Raw genomic sequence first — 18,202 nt, 5'->3', positions numbered from 1 at the left:
TCTGACTGAGCCATCTACCTCACTTCCTTCTTCCTGTTCTGTCTACTCCACCCAACTAAGGGCTGGCCCATTAAATGAGCCAGCAGTTTCTTTATTAACCAATGAAATCAACTCAAACAGAAGACCCTCCCACATCACAAGAGCACAATATAAATAATTCAGTCTCCATGTCTTTGTTAGACTAAAATACTAGAACATAGGCAATTAAGGATGACCATGATGTTTGTATAAAAGTACCAATGTGGAACATTGGAAATAATTATTTATGAACAAGCACTGCCCAGTATCAGATTGTGTGAATATATTTGAGCCACATAACCTCCCCAGGAGGGGTGTGTGTGTATGTGTGTATGTGTGTATGTGTGTGTAAGTGTGTGTGATCTGTGTGTGTTTGTGTATGTGTGTGTGTGTGTGTGTGTGTGTGTGTGTGTGTGAGAGAGAGAGAGAGAGAGGTTAGAGATTTCTATTAAAGACAAAATCAAGAGATTTAGTTCATTATTATAAAATTCTTTTTTAGTTTATTATTCAAATTCTTTTTCTCAGGGGTGGTATATACACAAGGCAAATGTACAAATGTATAGCAAGTATTTGTAAGTGCAGATGTAATGCATAAGGAAGCTCACTCCTCAGAAACAACTGTTGAAGAGAAATTGTCTTGACTCAAGTGTATAGGAGAAAGCGTACTTGTTTATGCAGTCGCATGACACTAATTCATTTACATCTTACATACTATCCAATGACTATTGTTTTAGTTGCTATTCTATTACTGTATAGGGACACCTGGTTCAAGGCAACTCTTATACAAGAAAACATTTAATTGGGGGCTTGCTTATAGTTTTAGAGGGTTAATCCATTACACCATGATAAAAAGCACACAGGCACACAATGAAACAGTAGCTGAGAGCTTTACATCCTGACAAGCAGGCAGCAGGCAGAGACTAAGACATGGGCCTGGCATAAACTTTTGAAACCTCAAAGTTCACCCTCAGTAACACATTTTCCCCAATAAGGCCACACCTCCTAATCCTTCTAATCCTTCTCAAATAGTTCCACTCTCTGGTGGCTAAACATCCACATCTACGAGCCTATGGAGGCCAGTCTCATTCAAACCACCACAAATAGTGACTGTCTAAGACTTTATAAGTTGTAAACTTTAGAAATAGGGAGATATAATCAAAGGGAATAAACTTTTAGATACAAAAAGAATTCTTGTATGTGATCAGCATAAAAATGGTCTAGTGTGACTGAAATGTACTAGATGAGCAGTTCTTAAGTTACCAAATATATATATATATGCATGACCAAATAGAGTGATGGATATGTTAGTCTGATCATGGCAATCTTTTCAAAGTGTGTGCACATTTCAAATCACTGTGTATATCTTAGATATATACAATTTTCATTTCCAGTTATATCTAAATGGAGGGACAAAGAATATTTACCCAATTGACACAATGGCTTGCTAAAAACAAGATATTTGTATAGTAACCTAACTTATCATTTTCAACTGGTCATCTAACTGTGACAGAGCAATGTTTACAAAAGGAAATTTAACAATTATTCTTTGCTTCATTCAGAGTTCAGGCAAAATAGGCATGGACAAAAACGGTCACAGTCAGGAGGACGATGGCATTGACATTCACCACATTTCTCCACAAGGGCTTCTCAGAGGTGTCAGTAAACTTTTTCCTCAGGGCTTCTTCCTCCTCTTTGCTCAGCTTGGGCCCTGTATTCTGCAAACCACAGAATAAGCTACATGCCCTCTTGAGACATCCACGGGGTTGCTCAGGATCATCTAGAACAGGAAAAGCTCCAGTAAATCACCAACTAAGACAGGAAACAGAAATCACTGTTGGTGCTATGTCACAACCACTTACTAGTGTCATGGAAATATATGGAAAAATACGGTTAAATCTGACTATATAAAATAGAAAATCCTGCATGGTGAGAATCTAATAAACAAAGTAAAAAGAAATTAAAATTAGAGTGGTAGTGGCCTTGACACGTCACAATATTTTTTTGATATTTCAGTATTATAACATTTATTTAAGAGAGAAATTGTGAACATTTTTAGTTATTGTACATTGGATTCTTTCTTTTTAAAAATATTTATATCAAAATAGAATTGCACCACTTTCCTTTCTCCTTGTCCCTCCAGCTGCAGCTAGGCTCCCTAGAGCCCTTCCCACGCCCTCCCATTCTCAAGTTGATAGCCAATGGGACTTAAGGCCCATTAACAAGAAGGAAATCATGGCTGATACTGTAAACCTCTCGGTGATAGTGGTGTCATTAGACCCTGGAGAAGAATTTACTACCACCTCTTCATTAGAGCAACGTAATTCCTTTCAATATTCTAAATCTTTTCTTTATAGCCACAGATGAGTATAGCCACCCCTCAACAAAGAACCTCTTTTTTACAGCAGATGGAGATCATCTCGGAATCCACAACTGGACTCAATGCAGAGATCAGCAGATTATAAAGACCTCAGCCCCAGTGGCTACATCTACATCACAGCATCTATGCCTCAGGGAGCATCCCTAAAGAGGCAGGAAGGACTGTGAGAACCAGAGTACCAGGAAATCTTCTAGAACAGTCTCTCCTAGAAATGGCTGCATAAACAAGACTAGAAAAATGCCCATACCAATAGACATGTGAACATGGGGTGTGTGGGGGGGAACGTTCTGAGGACTCCCAACTGCAACAAACATTTGCTGTTTCGGCAAAAGCGTCTACTGTGTGACACACCACAGCTTCCCCATCAAGATGTTTGTTTGTTTGTTTGTTTTCTTAAGGGGGCGAGGTTGCAGGGATGGAGAGTAGATATGGAGGGGTGGAGAGATGAGTGGGATATGGGTGTATGATGTGAAATTCACAAAGAATCAATAAAAAGCTTAAAAATATATTGTAAAAGGGTCACACAACAAAAAAGTATTTAAAGTATTTCAAAAAACTAGTTCTTATCCATCATTAATAAACATATAAGGTTTTTGTAGTATTTGTGTTAGAAAGTCTGTGTGGAAATAGGAATTATTACTATATATAATATATATATATAAATTATTACTATATAACATATAGTAATATAATACAGAAAATTTAATTGTTTGATACAATAAACAGGAATTATTACTATATATAAAGTATATAGCCATATATAGTAATTCATTATTATATAGGATTATTACTATCTACATATATATGGTATAAATAAATTATTACTATATATGGTATTTATAGTAATATGTTACAGAAACTTTAACTCCCAATTATGGAAATTTGGAGAATACAGCAAAGTTATACAGGCACTCGCCCTTCGATCCAACAGTCAAGCTTCTTCAAATCTTCAAACGGTATAGTGGGTCACATACAAAAAGTTTTGTGCAATGCTCTTCATAGTAGAATTGGAAAAATTTGAAACATGCTTCTAAAAAGAAATCTATGAAAAATTATAATAAAAGTGAGGCAAAACAGAAATAAATAAATGGTAATGACACAGATACGAAGCAAACCGATGAGATGCAATGGAAGTAGGTGGAGGGCGGTGAAAATAATGAGCTTCGTTATTAAAAGAGGCTGTAATTAGGAAGCTGATAATCAATTCCCGACCCACACCCAACCTAAGTTCAGACTATATCAAGTAAAGGAACTCTAAGTACTACAAATGGAAGGATAAGCAAATGATAAAAGGTCATGAAATAAGACAGAACAATAATGAGGAAGAGAAAGGAACCTGAAAGCTAGTTCATTGATTAAAAATAATAGACTAGATTGGTCTTAATTAGGACTTATGAAGGAATCTGCCTGCCTGGAATAAAAGATGTATTGGGAAGAACAGTGAGGAATAAGGGTGGAAAGGAGGCTGTGTCAGACACTCAGGCTTGATCAGTCGAGACTGATTTGTTGAGCACAATATGCAGTTAAAGACAAGGCGGTCTGCAACTAATTATTGGTGGCAGCTGGCACTCAGTTTCATGGATAGAGGATGGATGATGGGTAGATGGGCTGGAGATGAAGAAATGGATCTCACTTTTAATAATCAGTAGCACTAAATATTGAGGGCATGTTTTTTTTTAAATTTTTTAGTTTTACACATATACATTTAAATCTCAGAAGCTGAATTTAGAGAGATTAAAAACAAACATAACCCATAAAAGCCCACACGGCCAAACCGTACAGTGTTCTTACACTAAAACAAACGTAAGCCAGAGATTACCTTCTTCAAGAGCACTACCAACTTCTTCGTGACTTTCCTCCTCTGCGTCTAAGTCAATACGCTCTTCTGTGTTGTTCCAAAGGCTCCAGCACAGGCGGTACAGCTAACCAGAGGCAACACACACGTTCATTAATGTTGGGAAAAGATTACAATGATTCAGTGATATCTTGTTTAATGTACACTATAAAAAACTAGCTGCTCCAGGACAGTACAGGTTAAAAAGGAAAGGAGTCCCACAGACTCTCTCACTGAAACACACCAACTATTTTGAATTATTTCTGTTTTTAATTCTAGGATTTGTCTACAATTCCAAGAAGTCTTCTTAGACTCCTACCTCTGAATTTGGGATGTCAAGAAAGGCTTGGACTTAGCCGCGCAGGACTTCGGCTGCCTCCACTGTCCTCGCCTGTATTTTTAGTGCTACCTCATAGTTGCTTTCATTTGCTCTAATACTTACTTTTATTCTTTAAATATCTTATTGGTCAGGTATAGAAGTTCATGCCTTTAATTCCAGCAACTGGAAGGCAGAAGCAAGTGGATTCCTGTGAGTTTGAGGTCAGCACACTCTGCATAGTGAGTTCTAAGATAGCCAGAGCTATTAGAGAAACCCTGCCTCAAAAATACACAAACAAGTATTTTATTTGGTTCCGTTTCTGGACCCATTGTACTTAGATGGCATCTGTGAGCTGTCCTTAATTTCCACCGTTCCGTGTGCCTTTCCTGACACACATGCAAATTTCTACCAGCTGCTATTCTAGAAGTAAATCTGTTTTCATTTTAGTTGCTATCATTTCAGATTTTCAAGCTTGATCTGTTTGTTGATTAATGCCAGCACTAGGGCGAGAAAGGCAGGATGATTTTGTAAATTCAAGATTAGCCTGATCTTCATAGCATATTCTAAGCTAGTGAGGGCTAAACAGCGAAACACTGTGTCAAGTGTGATTTTTTTCAAACTTAAAGGAAGTAACATATGTAATACCATTTCTGGCCACAGATGCAAGTAACGGGATTAGACATAGTGAATAAATACGAATTTTGGGTCATTTTGATGAAATTGTTTTGAATATCGATACATTTTTCAATTTATAATGACAATGTTGTCAAACCTATGCGGATTGGTCCATGATTTTCTTCAACCAGTTTGTGAGAATTTAGCTTTCTTGTTTGTTCTGGGTACATATAAACGCTGGATGCTTTTATGTTATCTGTAAGGTTCCCTTACCATATAATATAAACACTTAAAATATCATTTCTCATATTAATCCACTAGGTTTGTTAACCTTCCTTCTTCAGAGTCCTTGAACCCTAACTCGCATTGGCTTCATTCCAGTCTTCCTGCGCTGCCTGGAGTGTTTCATTACCTGCTTTGGTAGGTGAATTTGCAACAGTGCTCCTGTCTGTGAAATAGCTCTTGATACCAATCAGCCTGCTTCAGAAGTTGAAAGTTCACAAGATATTTGAACCAACTCACCCTTGAGATGAGTTCTTTAAAAATTAGTGCTAAGTTATAATTGTTCCTACTGTCATATATCTTCATATTTACATTTTCCTTGGGCGAATAGCGTTTCCTTGTGTGCTTCTGTTCAGTTCCCGCTACCAAATGAAAAGTATTTAGTAATGAATTCTGGTAATATGTCATTAATAAAGCTTTTTGTTTTGTTTTTAATTGCCACATGTTTCAAGTTCCCAAACTAGACATCTTGAACTGGCTACTCCTCAAGTATATATGCAAATGGGTACTACAATAAAGATTATGAATGATAAACACAAAATACATAGCTGTATTATTACATGCTAGCAATAAACTGAAACAATGTGACTAAATAATTAGCATATGTATTTTTAAAAGACTGGTGGTCCCTGTTCTAAAGGTGTCTATTTTATTTTTAAAATGATATTATAGGGTAGTATAATATTTAGTATTCTGATTGTTTTTTCCTGATTCAATAATGTTAAGAACATTTAAATATAAAGTAGTACTTCCTCATTGTATATTTATTCTCTAACTAATATAAATCTATTTTTATAATTTTTATAATTTTATAATAATTTACCTATTTTTCCTTAGAAACATTTGCAAAGAAATTAATTTTTGCAAACAAACATTTGCGTACAAACTCATTTTGTGCATATATTTCTACTTAAACTACTAAAGGTGGAATTATTAACTCATAGATAGAAAAATATTTTTTAATGGCAGATACAAGTACCCTCCTAGAAATCGTAAAATTCACATATTCACCAATAACTGTAGATTTTAGAAATTAGAATTTTTTCCACTTTCTTACCAACACTGAACAATTTTGGTCAATCTGAATGACGAAAATGGATATCACACTTTCCCTGTTTTTGTCCCTGTTTCTGTGTGCATTTTCTCTCTGTTCTCGTTGTGGATGAGATCTGGTTTGCCCCTGTGTTGGCCTGGCTCAGGTGTCTCTTTGGCTCTCAGGTGTTTTGTGGTCTCTTAGGCAGTACCAAGTGCAGTCACTTTGGTATCCTGAAGCGGTGGTGTAGAGTTATCACCCCCACCCCAGCTCCATTAGGAAGATTGAATTCCCAGTTCATTCCCTGACCTCATGCCTCCATTTCCTGGTGTTTCGCTTCCCTGATCTCATGCCTCCATTTCCCGGTGTTTCGCATGCCAGATGCCAGATGCAAAACTGTTGTTTAGCTGGATTCTAGCTCCAGTGTTACAATGTTCCAGTGTTACAATGGAAACTAAGCCTGTAGAGTAGCCAACAGTGTTAGGAAGGGAAGAAATGTTATTTTTAAATGAGCATGGAGTTATCATTCATTACTCACATGAACATCAGGAATTGGTTTCGTTAGGAAGGAGATTCCCAGGATGACTAGTATGGTAAGAAAAAACACAATGATGGCAAAATACATATAGTGCACTCCACAGATAATCTCTGGACAGTTACTGGGAGCTAAGCAACTCCCTGTTCCATATGCAAACTCTGCGATCATACGAATAAGGCCTATCACAAATCCAACCATTAGGCCCCAGAATGCACCCTGAAAAAAAAGAATAAAATCAATGCTTATAAAATACGAGATCCTTGAAGTAAGCACAGTTACCATTCTCCCTGTTCTTTAAGGAAAAGTAAGAGGCAAACCATGAGGAGAGATCTTCAGAACAAAGAAAGTTGCAGATACATCTTTACTAGTGGGGTGGTATGGTTCTTGTTTTGCAGGTATTAGAGCACTTTAAAAAATATTTGTTTTGATTTATGTATATGTGTGTGTGCCTGCTTATTTGTAGGTGCACCATAAGTATGAAGTACCTGCTGAGGCCAGAAGAGGGTGCTAGATGTTGGCCAAAATAGCTTTATTCATCAACCAATAAAAGCAACATATACACAGAAGGATCTCCCACATCACCTACAAGAACCAATCATTTATAGAATTCATTTAACATATTTGAGTTTCTTGTAGTATGGTAATTTTTTCTGTTTTAAACATTTTGCTTGTCTTCTGTTTCCACTTAAATAACAGTAGGTACTACTGTTGATTTTGTATTACAGATGTGCATGATTTACTTGAAATCAATACACTAAAATTGTAAAGCCATAACCAGACCCTGGAAGTCTCTCTAAAATGTGTTTTGCCAGCATTTTGCCATGAATGTATATAATTTATGAGAAATGTAAAGAATTTTTTATATGAATGGGCACTGTATGGTGACATAGTTTTGTGAGGATTAGAAATTATGGTTTACCACAACTGAAATTGAAATGGGCCTTAAGTGACAGACATAGGCTGGACAGAATGCATTGGTTCTGAGATAGAGTGTCACTGTGTTCCCCACTCCTTAATTCAAGATGCCTTCCTGACACAAGCTCCTGACTAAGACTCTAGAGCTATAGATGTGGACCACCAGACCTGGGTAAAAGAAATCTTCCTATCCCAGAAGAAGTTATTTTTGCCTCATTTGTGAAAACTTTTCCTTACCTGTTCATTGACTCTTTTACACAATATGGCGAGCATAAAGACAGCACCAATCGGAGGCCCAATGTAGCTGGAAAATGAGGACATATAGTGGAAGAGCTGCCCGTTTTGTGACGCCTGCACCAAGGGGACCCACAGAATGCTGATGACGATCAGAACAATGGCAAAGAGCCTGTTTGAAAACCACAGCGATTTAAAGATTAAACAAAAGCATTATGCCTGCCTCCATTGTTCCCGAGTTATTCTTCTGCTCTTTCATTGGTTTTTCCAAGCAAAGTCAAACTGCTTGACCTTGCATGAACCCACACCATGCCCAATATTAATAGAAATGGGTTAAATTAAGATGTGAGAATTATCCAATAAGAAACTAGAGCTAATGGGACAAGCAATGATTTAATTAATACAGTTTCTGTGTGGTTATTTTGGGGTTAAGCTAGCTGGGCAGCCAGGATGAACAAGCGGCCCTCCTTGCAACAATATCATATCCTGTTCATTGATTATTGTATAGAAGATGGAAGATGGAAGATTGATGCAGTCAGAGATCCAGAGTAGATAGAACTTGATCCTAGGTATTGGAACAATTATAAACAGTGATAAATAATATTCTGACTAAAAAAAAAGCTCAATTCCAGATGGATTAGTATGAGAATTCTACCAAACTTTCAAAGACTATTTTGACAAAATACTTCTTAAATTATTAAACAAAATAGAAACAGAAAGAATGCTTCCAAACTCCTTGTATGGGCTAGGATTACTCTAATACCAAAATAATGTAACAACACAACAAATATAAAAACCCACAAACCAAAATTGCTGATAAACACGAGTGGAACGCACAGAAACTGCTAAAGGAAAACAGTTAGCTATCAGAATCACAGTGTAAAGTATATTCCATTAAACATGGATGGAATTTTATGAAGATGTGGTGTAAGAACAACAAAGGAATAAGTAAGTATGGCTAAAATTTTTGTGTCTGTAAAGAGGAAGGTTGAATTGAACATTCCCTGATGATTCCTTCCCCATTGTAGAGCTACATTTTCAGTTTCACTGAATACAGAAATGCAGGGTGTGTAGTTCCTGTCTGCATCCACCCTCAGAGGAGTCCTAGGCAGAGACCAGGTTCCCTCACCGTCCGGCTATCAGGAGCTCTCTCTCCGACGCCTTCTTCCTCATCTTGGTGTAGAGGTCCATGGTGAAGAGGGTGCTGGCGCTGTTGAAGATGGAGGTCAGGGAGCTCATGAGAGAAGCCAACATAACAGACAGCATCAGGCCTCGAAGTCCTGGGGTTAGGAGGGGTGAAGCCTGGTTAGACAGGATGTCATGGCTTATGAGTGGTTTGCTACATCAAAGAGCCATGGAAAGACAAAACTGTTACTCACAGAGTTATCATGTAATTATCAATGTACATCATCACTTAATTATTTATTTATTTATTTATTTATTTATTTTCGAGACAGGGTTTCCCTGTAGTTTCTAGAGCCTGTCCTGGAACTAGCTCTTGTAGACCAGGCTGGCCTCGAACTCAGAGATCCACATGTCTCTGCCTCCCGAGTGCTGGGATTAAAGGCGTGCGCCACCACCGCCCGGCTCATCACTTAATTTTTAAAGGTTCTTGGAGATTTAATCACTTAAAGCACACAAAAGGTTTAGAAAGTTATTTGCAACACAGTAAAGGTTCAACAATGTGTTGGATACAATGATTATTCTTACAAAGTTAATACATCATTACAAAATATTTATAACAAGGTTTAATCAAACTAACCATATTTGAATATAGAAAAACAATGTAGTAGTAAAATTCTTGACTTTTAATCTAAGAATTTAATTTTTAAAACACAGTTATCATGTAGCTAGTTTCTATGCTGTGGGAAAATGCTCTTGTACCCTGTAAAGATTTGTCACTTGTATTGGTTTAATAAAACATTGATGAGCCAATTTTCAGGCAGGAAGTTTGGGTGGGATGACCAGACTAGGAGAATTCTAGGAAGAGGAAAAGCTCAGTCTACAGTCCAGACGCAGAGGAGGCAAGATAGGAGTACTGCATTGTGAAAAGGTACCAAGTCATGTGGCTAAACATAGGTAAGAATTATAGGTTAAGTTGTAAGAGCTAGTTAATAATAAGCCTGAGCTAATTGGCTAAACAGTTTATAATTAATATGAACCTCTGTGTATTTCTTTGGGATTGAACAGTTGCAGGACCAGATGGGACAGAAACTTCCACCAGGCAAATGACTCTTTTGTGGATTTATGCTTCAAAAGTTGGGTGCCATTTGTAGATGGAGACTGTGCTTTTGTTTCCCGGCCATTCAGACCCACATAACCGCACAGAAACTATATAAATTACAAGACTGCTTGGCCGGTGATTCAGGCATGTTTCTAGCTAGCTCTTACATCTGAAATTAGCCCGTTTCTATTAGCCATGTATTGTTATATAGCCATGGTGTAACCTCATTTTCTACATGTCTTGTTTCCTCAGTGGCTAAATAGCATCTGCTTGACTGTGCCTACTTTTTTATATACCTCTGTTTGAATTTCGTGCCTGGCTTTACTCTGCTAAGCCATTGGCCAAAATGGCTTTATCCATCTACCAATAAAAGCAACACATAAACAGAAGGACATTCCACATCATTTCTATGATTTAAAGTTAGCTTAAAATATAAATATCTAGATTTATAATGCAAACATTTCTTGAGGTTCCTTGCTCACCTTCAGCTTAGTATGTCTTTTGACACTGAATTAGTTTCTTAAAAAGAAGTATACAGTTGAAACTACACTTTTAAAATTCAAATTGTTTTTGCTAAAAATAAAGTCCTGAATTTTGCAAACTCTCAGTCTGAGAATTCTCTTTAAAATTTTACCCATTCTTTGATACTGTCCACAATGAGTTTTTACCATATTTACTTCTATCCCTTTCCAGATTTGCCCCCTCCCTTTTTCTACTTACCCAACTTGTGTCTAAAAAACCCCAAAGCAAAAATATCAAGACCAAATTGCACTATCCAAACATGCTTGGATGTATGGTCTTCCATAGGAACATGCTTAGCTTACAAGAGGCTATTTCTTCCTCTCCCAAGAACTAAAAATTGCCAGTTGCTCACAGCTGTGAGTTTTCATGCTTGACTCCTGTAGCCATGCTGGGATTTGTCTGGCTTGGGACTTTGCAGATCTTGTGTATGCCAATGCAACTGCCTTGAGCTCATATATGTAACTGCCCTACGGTTTTCTTGCAGCCATTTTCTACCCCTATCTATTACATTCTGTCTTCCCATTCTTCTATAATGATCCCTGAGTATTAGGAGGTGCAATGGTCCATTTGCTCTGCTTAGCACTATGCATTCTGTAGTCTATTCTAATTAGCTTCTACTGAAAAAAGAAACTTCTCAGGTTGAGAAATGCATTGATCCCCACCAGATGTATAGTTGGTAAGGATCCCCTCCCATTCTATGGAATACTTCTTCATTTGGTTATGTCATTTGTGGGACACAAATGTTTTAGTTTCATGAGGTTTGATATTTACTAACCATTAGGCATCAGTTCCAGCACCAGCATAGGGTAGGCGTAATTGGTACAGCCAACTTCAGTGCCACACTGTTTCACACACTCAGAAGGTACAACGCAGGCCACCTTATCTGAGGAGAAACACAGTTCGGTAAGCAGGACTCAATTCAGTACAGTCTGCAAACAGGACAGAGGTAAGAGGCAAGATCATAGATAGGAGAAGCTATAATCACCTAAAAATTGGATACTAAACTTTGAATTTGATACCATGGGTCTCATTACTCCTTGCTCAGCACAGAACTTCCCATAGTGTCTCATACTGGGAGCTTCCCTGGCACTGACCTGTGGGGTAGGGATGTGGTCTAGCATTAGGACAGACAAGGGAGATGATCCTATCCTTAGATAAGAGGCAGGAGACTCAATTTTCAAAAAAGCAGTGAATTCCAAATATAAACAACACCTCATCCCCTCAGGAAGCTATTACCCATCAGGCTTACCTAGTTCTAAGCACCTATAGTGCTACCCATGAGGATCAACTGGGTGACAATTCAGTAGGTAATGGCATTTGCCACTTTGAGATGTGTGTGCACAATACCTTGATGAAATTTTTACTAGGGGCATATTATAATGGTTGTTTAAAAACTGATAAAGGACCACCTAAACCAATAATACTTTAACACACTGACTTTTCAAATATTATTTTTGTTCACTTGTAATTCTTGTTCACCAAGAAACTGTATTCATGTATGCAGTATTTCATTTCATGTTGTATGAACACAGCTGTATGGGTATGTGTGTCTATGTGTATAAGATATTAGTACTTAGAAATTAGTTTTTGCCAAACAACATGATTCCAAACATTGAAAAGGAATTTAATTTGGTGGTTGCCTCAGAGGGACCAAGGTGTGAGTGTGCACCTCTGAGACCTTCTTGGTTAAACACATTGCCACATACAACCACAACAGCTTAGCTAACTCATCCTAGCTCAGTTCCACCTCATCACCCAGTGCACTTCTCCATTATCTTATATTAAATCCACTCATATGAACAGGATTCACAGTGAGGTGGTTTGAGTGAAAATGGTCCTCTCAGGCTCACAGAGAGTGGTACTAATGGGAGGTGTGGCCTTTGGAGGAAGTGTGTCACTGGGGTGGGGCTTGGGATTTTAGAAACCCAAGCCAGGCCCATTATCACTCTCTCTTCCTACTGCCTGTCAGTCTGGATATAGTACTTTCAGCTATCCCTCCAGCACCATGTCTGCCTGGATGCTGCCATGCTTCCCACTATGACAGCAATAGACTAATAGACCTCTAAATCTGTAAACCAGCCCCCATTAAATGTTTTACTTTATAAGAGTTGCTGTGGTTATGGTGTCTCTTCATAGCAATAAAACCCTAACTAAGACACAGTGCTTCAAATGTCTACAAAGAGACAGGTAGAATGTATGCGATACAGAAGAGGGCCTAAGTTGCCAGTGTTCTTCCTCTGACCCTTCTTTCAGAAGTGCCTCCCTCCATCTCTCATTCTAACCCATCAAAGTTGCTCTTATCTTGAAAACCACAGACATCAAGTGTAGGAGAAGAGGATGCATGCATCCATGGCTTGCCTGTGTACAGAATCCGGCTGATCATCCCTGGCATCACCATGAGGAACATGGGCAGCAGCTTCAGGTAATCACAGAGGATGCAGGCAGCCTTCACATGGGACATGTTCTTACCACATAAGCAGCGCTGCACAATGACCTGCCAGGAAAACAGAACATACTAGTGCAACAATCCAATAATGACTTCAAAGAGGCTGAGAATATATTTTCAAGTTTAAATTTATAATGAAAAATCATATTGTTGGCAGTGGCAAGATGAACAGGGGTTAGAAGAGTTGACATCCTTGTCTTTATCCTGATTTTCTTTTTAAAGATTTGTTTTTTAATTATATTTACAGTGTACTGCCTGCATGTGTGCCTACAAGTCAGAAGAGGGCACTATATATATATATATATATATATATATATATATATATATATATATATATATATATATATGTATATATGTATGTATATACACATATGTATATTATATATGTATAAAATGGACAAAAGTAGCATAATAAATACATTCAGCACAATAGCAGGATACAAAATTAACAACAAAAATCTGTAGCCTTTCTATATATAAATGATAAATATACCAAGAAGGAAATAAATGAAACAATATCATTCAAAATTATTTTTAAAAAATCTTGGAATAAATCTAATGAAGTAAAAGGCCTTACAATGAAAATGTTAAGATACTAAAAAAAAAATTGAAAATTATATCAGATGTTGGAAAAACATCCTGTGCTCATGGATTGATAAGATTAATGTTGTGAAAAATGTCCATCTTATATGCCCAATGAAATTCTTACTCAAATTACAAAATAATTCTTCATGGAAATTGAAAAAACTCTTAAACTTAATATGAGACTAGAACAAAAATAAAAACAACCCTGAAAAAGGAAACGCTGCTAAAAGGTTTTGTTTTGATTTCAAGCTATCCCAGTGCTGTAGTAACGAAAACAGCATGGGATTGGCATGAAGACAAGGTCATGACCAATGGGAGAGAATTGAGAGCCCATTTAGAGACCCACACTCACACATCCATGTGATTTTTTTTTTTTTACAAAGAAGCCAACAATATACATTGGAGGGAAGACAGCATCTTTAACAAAGGGGATAGTTACATATAGAAAAGCAAAATTCGGTTTTTATCTCTCACCCTGCACAAACCTCAACTTCAAATGGATCGGAGACTTCAATATGGAACCCGCTATCCTGAACCCAATAGAGAGGGAAGTAAAGAATATGCTTGCACTCACTGGCACATAAAAGACTTCCTGAACAGAATCCTGATAGTGCAGGCATAAGACCCATATTTAATTTAAAGGGACCTCATGAAACTGATAAGTTCTGTATAGCAAAGGACATCATAGCTAGAGTAAAGGGACAATCTACAAAACTGGAAAAATCTCTACCAGCTACACATCTGACAGAAAACTGGTATCTAGACTCTATAAAGGACTTGAACAACTTTAAACAGCACATATATATATATACATATATATACATATATATATATATATATCGAGCATATAAATGTGTATGTAAGAGAGAGGGGGTGTTGGGACAACAGGAGATGGGGCTGTATGATAACTAAAAAAGGAAAGTTGAATTCTCAACCAAAAAAAAAAGTTCTGAAAGTAAAAAGTCTCAAGAGAGAGAGATAATAAGCATTTGAATCAATTCCAACTTCCAAGAAAGTTAAAGACAAAATTCTGATTTCAGTGTGTCAGTATGTATTTGGAGAGTATCTATTTCTTCAGAAATTACAACAATTCTGATGTGTCACAGAGTATACTAAATACAATGATTTAGGAATAGAAATAAATACTAAGCCATCTAAGTGAGAGAGCTAAATGCACTCCTCTCTCAGAGGAGGGAGACATAATGTAGGGAAGAGGGACCAAAACATTTATTTTCTAGAAGACAAGACATATAGAAGTGTCTGACACTTTAAATACTATTTATGTGTACAAAATAGAAGCTAGATGCTTTTACATGAGACAAAAATAAACATAAACACAGTTACACGTGCAAACATACATGCTCACCTGGTCTGCACACCAGTACCATATAGCTAAAATGCTCATTCCAAATATCAGGCCCGGCCATGGAATGTCTCCAGTGATAGGATCTCGGAAGATGTGGAAGGAGTCCGGCTGAGGAGTGTAGCACTCGGGGCTGATCGTCAGGTTGTCCCCCTCGACTACAGAGGGGATGGCGTTCATGTACTTCTCTGTGAAGCTCTCATAGCCTCCGACTTCAGTAAATGCTAAAAAGGCATCAGATAAAATGAGAATTTCAAACAGTTCACGTTCATTGCAGAGAAGTTCTTGGGTTCTGCCTGTTAGCATGGTCACGTCTTCAGTATCTTCCCCAATGACCCATGCACGCCTTTATTGTTTCTCCTTTGGGATTGCCCATGATAGAATATTGACGTTCACAGCATACTCAAATCAAATAATTCTTTAACACTGTTTCTTTTTACTTAGTGAATTCATTTTATTATAACGAATTCACAAGCAAAAATAAATCTGACAGCTCAATTAAGGTAGCATTAGAAGCATTTGCCCTTCAGTGGGCATGGATAGTTGGGGAAAGTATAACAAATTCAGCAGCATCTTTTGAGATTCTTCTTCCCATGTTGTATCAGGATTTTTTTTTCTTGGTATCTTACAGGTCATTTATATATGTATTATGGCTTCTACTTTTCTATTTTTATGAGATTCGTGTGTGTGTGTGTGTGTGTGTGTGTGTGTGTGTATGAATGTGTGTCTCTGTATCTATACACGTTTCTTTTGCTCTTTTCCTTCTGTTCGTTTTTTCCTTTTCTTGTTTGTTTGCTTTTGTATCGTTATATTACTATTCCTTAGATTTCTTTATGTTTTCTAACAGGAGGCAGAAAGAGAATGGATCTGGATAGGAGGGGAAGTGTGGAGTAACTGAGAGAAGTAGGGGAAAGGGCAACTGTAATCAGAATATATTATATGAAAAAAGAATCTATTTTCAACAAGAGAAAAAGGAGGATTAACTCCAGGAATCAGGTATAGGTTAGGGACTTTATTAACAATTTTGAGGCAACACAGTGTGTCCTTATTTCATTTCTATTACTCTTATTCCCACCCTAAACCCCCCCCACACACACACACACAAAGCCACAGCAGGGATTTGGCCCGCTGCCTGTTATAGTCCACCCTCCTAAGGAAGGCAAAGAGGCAGGGTCCTGAGACGGTTGATTACAGCACATCCACAGGCACGAGCAGAGAGAATAATGACCCAAGACTCATGCTCAGGATATTTCCTTCATTGTTACACAGTTCAGGGAACAGTCATGAAAATGGTGGCACACACACTCAGGGTGGGTTTCTACATCTCAGTTAATAATAAAACAACCCCATACAGAAATGTCTATAGGCCAACCTGATGTAGATAATCCATTAATTGAGGAGCTCTTCTTGGTGATTCTAAATTTTGGCATATTGGCATTTAAAACATACATACATACAGGTTACAGTATATAGACTGAGCAGGTTATAGTTAGGAATATGTATGTATATGGAAAAAAAAGCCACGAATTTGAAAGAAACCCAAAAGGGTAATAGAAAACTTGAAAAGAGGGAAGGGAAAGAAGAAATGTTGTGATTGTATTATAGTCTCAAAAGTAAGAAAAATCCAACCATAAAAAAAGTCAAAGTTCCATGCATTTACCTAATACAGGGAACCCACAGTAAAGAACAAATACTTATATGCTAATGGTTTCCCTCGAGAATTGGTCTTGCTATGGGAGAAAGGTTTTCAGAAAGCAAATTGGAGAGTTCAACGTGGTGGGTATGATGTTTTTGATACTCGTGAACTTGACAAAATCTAGAATTGCCTAGGGGACATCTGTCTAGGCATCAATACAATGATAGAAAATTTTTGCTGGGTATTTCACCAACAGAGAGTTAGCATATTGAATCTTTTAAAAGCATAAAACCTCCCAGAACTTGAGAGGTTAAAGAATGTGACAATCGTGATCTTGAGGCCAGCCTAGTGAGCTTCAGGTACCTCAATCTATATAGTTAGACCATGCTTAAAAAATAAACTCAAAAACTTCAACATTGAAAGGGCAAATAATCCAGCTTGGTGGTATAAATGGGCAATGGGAGTGACCCGTTTTCAAATGAAGAATAACTGACCATTAAAATATGACAAAATGGTTAAACATCTTGAGCCATCAGTTAAATCCAAACCAAACTACATCAGGATTCCCTCCCACCTCTTTTAGAGTGGTTGTCATTTAAAAATAAACACTAATAAATGCTGGCAAGGTTTTGGGACAAGTTATAATTTTCACTATTGACATAAATGTAAATTAGTCCAGCTACTACAGAAATGAGTAAGGATGTTCTCTCCAAAGTAAAACACAGAACTACCACCTGATACAGCTATATCACTTCCAGATAAATGCCCTTAAGAAAACAAAGTTAATAAATGCCTGTATACCGTTTTATCGTGGCACTATTCATAGTTGTATCTAGTAGTCTAGGTACCTGTTGCAGAACTCTGTTCTCTGGCATGACATGGCCATTCACATCTCAAAACATGCTATACTAACAAGGCAGATCCCACCAACATTCTCTAGTGGAGGGCAAGGGGGTTCACAGGGCAGCACACTACATGTATAAGACATCTCCCATCTCTGAGAAAATAAGCAGTTGGTGGTTGCTGGGTAAAGGGAAGCATTTTCTTCAGTGGTGTAACTACTAGTAATTTGCTCATGTTACTGTAGGTAACCCCTGGCCTATGCTCCTATAGGTAACCCAACTAAACTCATTGGTTCATTAAGTTAGACTTGGATGGAAACATTTTAGAAAGTTGTTACTCAGTTCCCTATCTGGGTTTAATAGATGTTTGTTCACATTTATGCATGAAAAGTTTATATGGCAGTGACTAGCAACAGATG

General features: G+C 37.4%; 1 protein-coding gene across 1 annotated transcript in view; it reads right to left on the bottom strand.

The window, feature by feature from the left end:
* Positions 1 to 1,580: 1,580 nt before the first annotated feature.
* The window catches only part of LOC119823247 (solute carrier family 5 member 4-like), a 37,668-nt gene continuing 21,046 nt past the window's right edge, over positions 1,581 to 18,202 (bottom strand). The window contains 8 exon segments of the mRNA XM_038343144.2: positions 1,581 to 1,795; positions 4,215 to 4,317; positions 7,017 to 7,232; positions 8,169 to 8,337; positions 9,295 to 9,445; positions 11,687 to 11,794; positions 13,270 to 13,405; positions 15,309 to 15,529. Coding sequence (XP_038199072.2) covers positions 1,581 to 1,795; positions 4,215 to 4,317; positions 7,017 to 7,232; positions 8,169 to 8,337; positions 9,295 to 9,445; positions 11,687 to 11,794; positions 13,270 to 13,405; positions 15,309 to 15,529 — 1,319 coding nt within the window.

This window comes from Arvicola amphibius, chromosome 9, assembly GCF_903992535.2.
Source record: "Arvicola amphibius chromosome 9, mArvAmp1.2, whole genome shotgun sequence".
In the NCBI taxonomy this organism is placed as follows: domain Eukaryota; kingdom Metazoa; phylum Chordata; class Mammalia; order Rodentia; family Cricetidae; genus Arvicola; species Arvicola amphibius.
This window is presented reverse-complemented; position numbering and strand designations above follow the sequence as displayed.